This window comes from Anabrus simplex, chromosome 2 (assembly GCF_040414725.1).
Source record: "Anabrus simplex isolate iqAnaSimp1 chromosome 2, ASM4041472v1, whole genome shotgun sequence".
Classification (NCBI taxonomy): domain Eukaryota; kingdom Metazoa; phylum Arthropoda; class Insecta; order Orthoptera; family Tettigoniidae; genus Anabrus; species Anabrus simplex.
This window is the reverse complement of record NC_090266.1, coordinates 930,834,663-930,845,706: the sequence shown is the minus strand read 5'-3', so window position 1 is coordinate 930,845,706 and position 11,044 is coordinate 930,834,663. Positions and strand designations below refer to the sequence as shown.

General features: G+C 36.4%; 1 protein-coding gene across 2 annotated transcripts in view; it reads right to left on the bottom strand.

Moving 5' to 3' along the window:
- Positions 1–1,915: 1,915 nt before the first annotated feature.
- LOC136863739 (uncharacterized) overlaps positions 1,916–11,044 on the bottom strand; it is a 357,445-nt gene continuing 348,316 nt past the window's right edge. For both annotated transcript variants that reach the window (XM_068226336.1, XM_068226337.1), the window contains one exon: positions 1,916–2,988. In XM_068226336.1, coding sequence (XP_068082437.1) covers positions 2,725–2,988 — 264 coding nt within the window. In that variant the 3' untranslated portion in view covers positions 1,916–2,724. The remainder of the gene's footprint in view (positions 2,989–11,044) is intronic.

Below are 11,044 nucleotides of genomic sequence, written 5' to 3'. Positions count from 1 at the left end.
TAGCTCACACGTTTTCATATGAGAATGTTATTTCACGCAATAACTGCCAATGATACACTATCAAGTTTACAGTCGTAGTTACTGGTACGCCGCACAGCTTGCGCTACAGGAGGATCGGTCTCGAGATTCTCGCGAGAGTCTCCAGATATGCGACGTCAGTCTCGAGAGTCTCGAGCGAGAGCGTTGCCCATCACTAGGTCAAGTCTTTATACAGTAGTCTGATACAATGTTTAGCTGGTTCTAGTCCTGCTGGTGGAGAACACTATCAGAATGTTGGCTAACAGGGTAGGAGAGGTGGTGGTATACAATTTCTAATCACTAATTTGCGTGCTAGAAGCCTGGGTTAAATTCTAAACCTCTCCATACTGTTCATGAGTGAGGGCGTATGACTATGGCAATTCATCCATCAAATGGAGACTCGATGCATTGAACAACCCCCTTGTTATTTGACAGGAGTAGGCTGTGTAGCAACATTGCATTTCACGTACTCCCTGCCTCATAACAACAACAACAAAAACCATATGTGCAAGTCGTCCACGGGAGACAACTCGAAAGACCTGCACCAGGCCCCTCCAGTCCACACATATCAGACATACCAGGCACTTTAAAAAAACTGGGAAGGTGTTCATGGGTGTGTTGCAAGTGATATCTGATGACCATGACGAACTTCAGCACAATGCTAAAACACTATGCAAAGCTGAACATCTGAGACTGGACTACTACTGCTGGCTACTGTCTGGGGTTTAAAATTCTGCAATGGTTTCATACTGTGAAGTGCAAAATTGCAGTCCCCCAAAACTAGTCTTATAGTATTGTTAAATTGTGTCCTTCACCATCACATTGTAACTCAGACGAGGAATAGGCTTCAGTATTGTGAAAACTTTCCAAAAACCTTACCTGGTATACAAGCATACAGGGTTGATCTCTAACAGAACAGCAAAGAGTGGTGCATGATGAAACAACTGAGCAGGATACTTCTGTCACCAGTCAAGATTTTTTTTTTTTTTTTTTGCATAGGCACTTTGAAGCATTATTCCATCAAGAGCAGTCCCCAATAAATTGGGTAAGAGGCCAGGAAGATAATTTTATTCTAGATAGTGTAAGTATTGAGGTACAATTCAGTCTGGGAGACTATGGTCAGCAGTTAGACATTCACCTACTTTTTAGAAAACCTGACTAGTTTCACAGCAGATAATTTAATTGCAAGAGCTACGAACTGATTTTAGTTTATCAGGACGACTGAACACATGCATGGAAGAATCTACATCTCGCTTCACGCTTTTAACTACTTTTAGCAATACTCCAGTCTCTCCTCTAATAACTATGGTAAGTGTTGTTCTACGCATGTATCAACTTCTTGAAGTATACCCTAACGTAAACATGGCAGTTTCAAATACTATGTTTGCCTGACAAGAACTGTTCAAGTTAATTTTCCACAATATGACAACCGAACAATATTTCTACATCAGCAATGCTTGCTATTGTATTTAATGCAAATTTGTAAATGTCCCTGTTATTAAAGTGCCTGGTGTGAAAACTGGAAACCATGGGAAACCATCTTCAGGGCTGCCGACAGTGGGATTCGAACCCACTATCTCCTGGATGCAAGCTCTCAGCTGCGCGCCCCTGACCGCATGGCCAACTCGCCCGGTAAGACCAAGAATTAAAAACTGCATTTTTGAACACTGTAGTGTACATTTTTTAGATAGAACTAATATTTTGCAAGAAATTTGAAAGTTTAATAAATATGATTTTTAGTGTCTCTTATTCCTCTTACAGTAAAAATCTTATGAAACAGGTCAGAAATTATAGTTTTTGCAACTTTTATTATATTCAAGTTTTTGATACAGCTAATTTTAACAAACATAAGGGACATTCCTTGTTTAGTTTCCCTTAATATTGCTACGCCACTGAATTAATTCCTTGCCCAGTGTATACCACAGCTATCCCTGAACCTCCATACCAAGTTTTTAAAATTCTATTACCCCATTTTCCCAATGATTTACACCTAAACATGAACTGAACTGCTCCCACTTTCTGCTTTCTTCTGTTAATACCTAATACAAGACGAGTATGAAGTATGATGAAAAAAATATCAAGTGTACAGACAAGATGTTTTTATTTACATAGATTTGGCACTCTTATTCCTCTCCATTACTTACTGCACATCATTCCTAACTTAGTATGTCCCCCATTTCCTTTCCATTAACTAGAATGATGGGCTTGTATGATCCCCTTTTCCAAACTATTTTGTTACCTGCTAAGCATATTTTCTCCCCATAATTATTCTTAAAAGTTAAGGATTTTTTTTAAAAAAAAATGGTAAAATAAGTTCCATTCTGTTGAAGTAAAGAAAGTTAACTTTATTGAGAAATCTTAATTCCTACAAGTGATGTAACTAAAGATTTAAATAAACTTATCCTATTCATAAGCCAAGTTTAGTAAGTTAAACTTCAAAATGGGCACTGAACTAAACAGAATTAAAGCTTTTACTGAAGACAAGACTAATGTATAATAGGTCTATAATACTTAAAATAAACTATCAATACTGGTATATAAAAATATAATATAAAATAATATTTCATATTTGTTATTAATACAAAATATGTACAATTATTTGCTTTCCATGAACAACAATTAGATTTGAATGTAAGTAGACAAACTTCAAACCAAAAGCATACTAAACAAATGAAAATGGGAATCATTAGAATATGACATAGCAAATTATAAGCGCACTCCTGAAGAAAACAAATATGCAATCAAAGTTGTCATGCAAAGAAGGAGAAAGAAGTTGGTCTCCGTTGCAGCTGCAGCTCCATCCTTATCCTCAGATGTTTGTAAACCCTCACGTAGTTCCTTCTTTGGAGATTGTAACAGAACAGTTCTCAATGCTGTCATCTGATCAACAGAAAGCATCTCCTTTTTCTCACTGTCCACCATTTCAGCTGCCATGGGAGATAGAGAAGATATCTGCTCTGCAGTTAGTGCCTATGTAACAACAGTAAAGATTATAAAATTATTACATGGAACATATTTATGCAAGACTAGTATATTTCACAACACACCAAGTAGGCTCATGTTATGGAAGAATCTACTGCATACTATGAATAACTTATGATTGGTTGTAATAAAAAAAAATTCCTTTTGTATATATTTTTTCAAAACACACTGCCAGTACTATTATGTTAAACAAGTGAGATCATTTAAGGCAAATGATGATAATACTCTTCTACTATAGTCTGACTAGCCAAGAAATCTGCAATAATGTGACATTTCCTCTTGATCACACGTTTATTCCAGGACTTCGAAATGTTCATCCGATCACCTGAAGTGCAGAGAACATTTATTAATTTCAAATTCTATGTCTTATTAAATTATATTCTTTTTAAATGAAGTATAGTATAGGGTCAGTTTGTATGTACATTTCAGTAGGTTAGACAAATTGATACTTACTAGCACCTTCTGTAAGCAACAAGCAATCCCCTCCCTTATTTCCCTAGCATGAGTTCAGTGAAGACCTTTTCTAAGAAATTAAAGTAAAATTTACTGGGAAGTTATGGTATATGAGTGCTACTTTTTATGGCTTTGAAATGTAGGCCAGTGGAAGAAATTAAAAGATTAGGGGTATTTCAGCTTTGGTGGTTGAAACAAAAGAATACCCAGAACATAAAAAATGACAAACAGGGATGTGCTTATCAGTTGTGATGATGCTTGTTTAAAGGGGGCTTAACATCTTAAGTCATTGGCCACTAATGTTATGAGAAGAATGACAATTAAAATTTTAAAAATTTGTCCACAGACTAGAATTTAATACAAGTGAAGATGAACAACGATTGTGAATTTAATCAGTGGATCTAATTAACAGTGCCTTATTTTCAGTAAAATGATTATGGTAGAATAAGACATTGCCTCTGCCTGCTGTCATTTCTTGATGGATACAGTACTTTTGCATCCATCTCTTGGCACAGGCCAGAGTAAAGTGTAGCTTCCACCGAAGTCCTAGTCAACATCCATGACTGACAATATGGAAGCTGCTGGGGTGTGGGTAGTGCTGAGTAATGACAGTCAGAGCACGACTAGTGCATCTGAGTGTTATGAAAGGTGCTGCTCATAGGGTAAGTCATGCTGCAATAGTACTTTGACCCAGTGAGGAAAGCAATGGCAAACTACCTCGCTCCTCATCTTGCCTAGTACGCCTCATTTTGGTGCTGCCATTGGTTTTTTGAGTTTCCTTATAACCGCATAACCTTTGGTGGTGCTATATGAGGATCCAACCAGCCTCTGGGCTTATGACCTAACAGACAAGACATTACCATAAAATGCAATATCATGCAAATTATTATTTCAAAACACACATTAAAATACACAAACACAAACTAAAACAAAGTCAAATAAACAAAACTTAGTAAACAATAATACAAAGACTAATATGAAACACTTAAGTTTATATGCCTAAAACAACCACTAACCCTCATAAAACAGATGAGGTCTGCTTACTGCTTGTCATCTCACAGGATGAGGGAGATGGTACTCTGGATTTATAGACTACAGTGCAGATCGACCAGGTCATCGCACTCCGTACGGATGTGTACCGCTAAGATCGCCGTAAGTACACACTGGAGGGGGGTTTTCCTTTTAGTTAATGGGAGTGTGTTACTATACCATGGCAGATCTGAAGACTATATAATACCACTGCTGCTTTCCTCTGAGAAGCCTGAAGGGAAGTCCTCCATACCTTTGTTGTACCTTTTATTGCTCACCTTATTTGGAAGTGAAGTGGCCTGCCACTCCATCTCCCAATGGGACATAACCAAATGTCTCAGCTGAGAGCTAATATCACTTGCTGGAACCTTGTAAGGCAACGAGCGCAATGCAACAGCCTCCTTGGCAGCTGTAACTAGTTGCCCCTCTATACCCACATGGCTTGGGAGCCACATAAACAAGATTCTGATGCCGGCATCCAAACACCCGGCCAGCAGGTCATGGAACCACAGCACCAGAGGGTATCGAGGGAAACTTGTTTCAATAGATTGTAGAGAGTTCAAGGAGTCTACGCAGCAGAAAATGCTGGCGCTCATTGGACAGCGTGTACCGCAGAGCTTTACAGATGTCAAAAGAAAGAAAAGTTCCACCTGATCAATACTTATTTATTATCACATGTATGATAGAATATCCCATGTATAGTAGGACCAGTTTCAACCTCTTACAAGGTCATCCTCAGCTGCATTAGAATCTTATGTTTGCATTTTTGTATTATGCCTCATTCTTGAAAGCCTTATGACATACTCTGAAATTTAACATTATGTTCTAACGTTACAACATAGCTAAAATTATAACATGTTAAATACTGTTATTACATAATATAATGACCCAATGTACACATAATTATAATAAAATGAGTTTTTTTTCTTTTTCTAATGCGTAATGAGTATATAGGAATAGTTTACCATAGGCATTTGCCTATTCAGTTAAAATAAGCTCCATTCTTATAAATGTTTAGTCATGTATGAGGCGAGCTTTGTTGATACTTGTGAAGTGATTAATGTTATAGCAGTAAATTAGTAACATTCGCTAACCAAATGGAATTATAAGCTGATAGTTCAATAAAACACATATATCTACATTAAAATATTAGCAAACATGGTTAAACATGCTTGAATGCATTTTTGTAAGTCTTAAACAGCTGATAACAATAAATCTTGCGTTGTTTTGCAGTACGTATTACATTGAAATAATGTGAAATTTGCCCATTATACAAACATATAAACACATTAAAATATTCAATATTGTAAGATATGTTTTAGACACAAATGTCTGTCTGTAGTCTAAATTAACAAGTGACAGTACATTCTTATGTTTTAAAAACAGACTGATGAACATGCAAGTTACAAGCCTGAATTTGTTTAAGCTTAGCCGATACACTTTGTGTAAAAAACTACCACTTTATCTTTCTAATTTTGTTTTTGTGACTAACAATCCTGACTTGTTTGACGTGGCTGATGTTCTGGAAATTGTTCAATTTGAATGACAAAGTCGTTATTATTGGTGGCTCTTTCCTTTCTTATGATGTTGGTGTTGGTAAATATCTGCAAGTCGAAATGAATGAATTAGAGATTTGTTGAATTAAAGTTTGCGTACTATTATACGAGTTCTGTGATAATCTACTTACTGTTGTGGAGTGGTTGAGATGTATGCTGCTTGGCTGTCTGTCGCGTATTGTATCTCGTACTTCTGGTGTTGGTGTTGCCTGTTGTGAGGGGGATGGAGGGGTGAGTGGGGGAAGCTTCGGCGTGTGTGTGGGCGGTGCCAGGTATGTCCGCTGTCTGCGCTATAGCTTGCATGTGACGTTTGTTGACTAGTCTGAGGTAATCATTCTTTATGATAAGGATAATCTTATTAAATAAAATATTAGTTTTCTCAGTTATTGCATTAATATTGTAATTGGGGTTTGTATATTCATCAAATGTTATGTATAAGTATGTATAATTCTTCAATGCCATCAAGCCTAATTTTTCTGCAATAGGTCAGCACATGCACGAGTACAAGCATAAATGTACGGATATAGGTAATGATTTGAAAATATTAAATACAAATCCCAAAGGCCCTTTGCTTAATATAAATTAATATATAACATTTGATCAATATACAAACCTCGATTACAATATTAATGAAATAACTGAGAAAACTAATATTTTATTTAATAAGATTATCCCTATCATGAAGAATGATTACCTCAGATTAGTCAACAAACAACGTCATACGCATGCTATAGTGCAGACAGCGGACATACCTGGCTCCGCCCACACACACGCCAAAGCTTCCCCCACTCACCCCTCCATCCCCCCTCACAACAGGCAACACCAACACCAGAAGTACGAGATACAATACTCAACAGACAGCCAAGCAGCATACATCTCAACCACTCCACAACAGTAAGTAAATTATCACAGAACTCGTACAATAGTATGCAAACTTTAATTCAACAAAAATTTCTAATCCATTCATTTCGACTTACAGATATTTACCAACACCAACATCATAAGAAAGAAAAAAGAGCCACCAATATTAACGACTTTGTCATTCAAATTGAACAATTTCCAGAACATCAGCCACATCAAACAAGCCAGGATTATGTTAAAGTTACAAAAACAAAATTAGAAAGAAAGTGGTTCAGTTATACACAAAGTGTATCGGCTAAGCTTATACAAATTCAGGCTTGTAACTTGCATGTTCATCAGTATTTTTAAAACATAAGAATGTGCTGTCACTTGTTAATTTAGACTACAGACATTTGCATCTGAAATATATCTTACAATGTTTAATATTTTAATGTGTTTATATCTTTGTATAATGGACAAATTTCACATTTCAATGTAATACGTACTGTAAAACAACGCAAGATTTATCGTTATCAGCTGTTTTAGACTTTCAAAAAATGCATTCAAGCATGTTTAATCATGTTTGCTAATATTTTAATGTAGATATATAATTTGTTTTATTTAACTATCAGCATATAATTCCATTTGGTTAGCGAATGTTACTGCTAATTTACTGCTATAACAATCACTTCACAAGTATCAACAAAGCTCGCCTCATACACGACTAAACATTTATAAGAACGGAGCTTATTTTAACTGAATAGGCAAACGCCTATGGTAAACTATTCCTACATACTCATTACACATTAGAAAAAGAAAAAACTCATTTTATTATAATTATATGTGTACATTGGGTCATTAAGTAAGAGTATTTAACATGTTATAATTTTAGCTATGTTGTAACATTAGAACATAATGTTAAATTTCAGAGTATGTCATAAGGCTTTCAAGAATGAGGCATAATACAAAAATGCAAACATAAGATTCTAATGCAGCTGAGGATGACCTTGTAAGAGGTCGAAACTGGTCCTATTATACATGTGATAAGTATTGGTCAGGTGGAACTTTTGACATTTGGTGGCTATCAATACAGAACAAAAATGAAATTTATAAATCAGGAGCTTTACAGATAGCAGAGAGCTGTAGTAAAGGAAGAAACCTGTTATGGTCAACAATGAACACACAACCCATTTTAGTTTCTGTCCTCTAACCATCATTGTAAACTTTGAACCTAGATACCAGCCAACAACGGACAGGAAGAGACTCCAATGAATCAAAGGGTCTGCGTTTTCCTTCAGGCTAGTATTTCAGGTAGTCTTATTCACAGAGGTATCCCACTTGGTTGTTTATCAAGGCAGGGAACTGAAAGGTACACCAAACAATTTGTGACTGCTATCAAAGCATATTCCAACCAGCCGCGTTGCTCAAGGATAAGCAGTGTACAGCCGATGGTTTCCATTGTGGAATATGCAAGGATAGCTTGGGTGAAGTGGCATCTGTGCAAATTTGCAGCATAGGAAAGAAGCATATGCTGGCACCTCAGGTGTAGATCGAGCACATCAGATTCAGCAAGCAGGCTAGCAATGGGGCTTGTATGAAAAGCTCCCATTGCCAACCTAACCCCTTTGGTGAATGCTATTCGGTTTTGCAAGGACGCTTTGCCTTGCTGATCCATATGCTGCACTGTCATAGTCTAACCTGGATAAAATATGTGCCCTGTAAAAATCGCAGGAGCACCATGCGGTCAGCCCTCCAATTAGTGCTGCTAAGAAACTTCAAAATATTCAACTTAGTGCATTGCACTTTGAACTGCCGCACGTGACTCCCATGATAATTTGCTATCGAAAAGGAGCCCAAGAAATCGTTAAGTGTCAACTACAGGAAGAGCGAAGTTCCCTAAATGAAGCTCAGGATGAGAGTGAAGAGTGCACTTTTGGCAAAAGTGTACAGAGGTCTCTACAGTTGAAAACCGAAAGCCATGTTCTTAAGTTCACTGTTCCACTCTCCTAACAGCTTGCTGTAATTGTCTTTGCAACTACCATATTGTGTGAGCTATAATGCAGAGCAAAATCTTATTGCTGCTGAACCAGCAGCAGCAGCAATACAGTTTATGGCAATCGCGAACCAAGTGACGCTAAGAACCGATCCCTGTGGAATTCCATTTTCCTGAATGTTGTATTGCAAATATGTCCTCCCTACTCTGATACATGAGAGTTTGAAAGGAGCTATTAAAATAATGAATTGGTTCATAAGACACTTGTGCAGGCACAACACCATCGTTAATGTTTTAGAGGCAGAAAGTGGAGAGAAAGAGGGAAAGGTAGGAGAGTATTGCAGTTCATTAAGCAAATCGATGTGAATGTAAAATCCTGTGTTCAAGTTATACTAACTGAAGAAAGGGAGTGGAAAAGAATCCCTACCCACCAGTCTGCATTGATGAACCAAGAAGAATTTTACATAAAACTATTCAGCATCTTAATATAAATTCTTATGAAAAATTTTACAATTTGCTTTATGTCCCACAGCCACAAAGGTCTTGTCAAGACTATGGTATAGGAAAGGAGTACGAGTGGGAAGGAAGTGACCAGGACCTTAAGATACAGCCCCAGCATTTGCTTCTTCAAAATGGGCAATTATCTTCTAGTATAATTTACTTGAAAAGATGGTTTAATTTTTTCCAGTTATATCTTCAAATAGTTGTGGTATTTCAGATATATTTGTGACAGGCTTGTATTGATTTATAATCAGTTTTATCCCCAGGTTGAGACTAATTACATAACTATACTTACATTTCTGCTTTGAGTTAAAGACATATTGAATAAATCTAAGAGTGAGTTAGAATTTAACAGCATTCCTTGAAGAGATGGAGATGCCAGATCAGGGCCATATGAACAGTTTACTTTGAGAGCTTAATTTAGAAAATATGTAAATTCTGCTTATGTTAAAGTTTCTCAAATCGACTGAATGAGAATCAAATTTTTATTATATAAACTGGTAGAAAATACAAGTAAGAGTATTGCAGAAGGATTTGTTTTGTGTTCTCCAGTTTCAGCTCTCATTTCACTTAAATGCATTGAGACTGATTTCAGATAGGGTCCGAAGAAAGCGTTATAGAAATAACTGTTAGAATTTACAATCAAACATGTCCCTGAAATAGTATAATTTGTGCTTTATTTTATATTTCTGTCCTAGCCTTGACAATATATTAAAATGGCTTGAGTATTTTCAAGTGTATGAAATCTCCTTTCTAAAAGTGTGTCACTGAACCACTTAGGGAATTTCAGGATTCTGTAATATCTCACTGATGTAGCAATGAATACTATAATGAAGGATATTTTGGAATATGTGGTTTATCTTCAGTATTGAGATACTTATTACATTATTAGGTCTGAAGTGTCCTGCAGATCTCTCCAAGGCCATGCACATCAAGTTGAAATACAATCACCTTTCTGGCAATTTATATGTTACACGTAGTGTTCCACAAGATTCTCATCTTACCAAAGTGATGTTTCTGCTATAAATTGATACCAAGACACCTTTAAGTTTATTGATGTAATAATGGTTCAAAAAATCTAGAGAAAGGCAGTTAATGAGAAACAGCGAGGTCTGTGGAATTTATTGCAATTTTTATCACAAAGTAACAAAATGATATAGAAAGTCGCGTCTTCATAAACAAGTTATTTCTCGCTACAAGTTAGAACAACCACATCCTTTAATTCAATTATCGTAAGTAAATTTTCAACTGAGGGTTGATGTTATATGTGCACTTTCAGGGAAGACTAAGGATTAACACTTTAGCGTCGACGTGTACATTTGCTTTTTTTGTGGAAAATTGCTGAATTGCGATATACATTTTTCAGGTTTTTGTGGGCTACGGATGTTCGTAATTTCTTAATAGATGATAAAGACATAATTTATGTTCAAAGTTACTATTTGTGTCCCCCCCATTGGGGTGACGTATGGTTATTACGTTGACTATGCAAAAGAGAAAGCGCACATCACCCTCACAGGGGTGACGTCCTTTTTACCTTTGTTGTGGAATACTGTGCTCTGTGTTGTGAGCTGCTGTTTTACGTGCCTTTCAACAAGTTCCTTGTAATTTACAGTTTTGTGACAAGAATTTAATTCATGTTGTGTGTTTCTGTGTTGAGTAAGCCATGATTAGC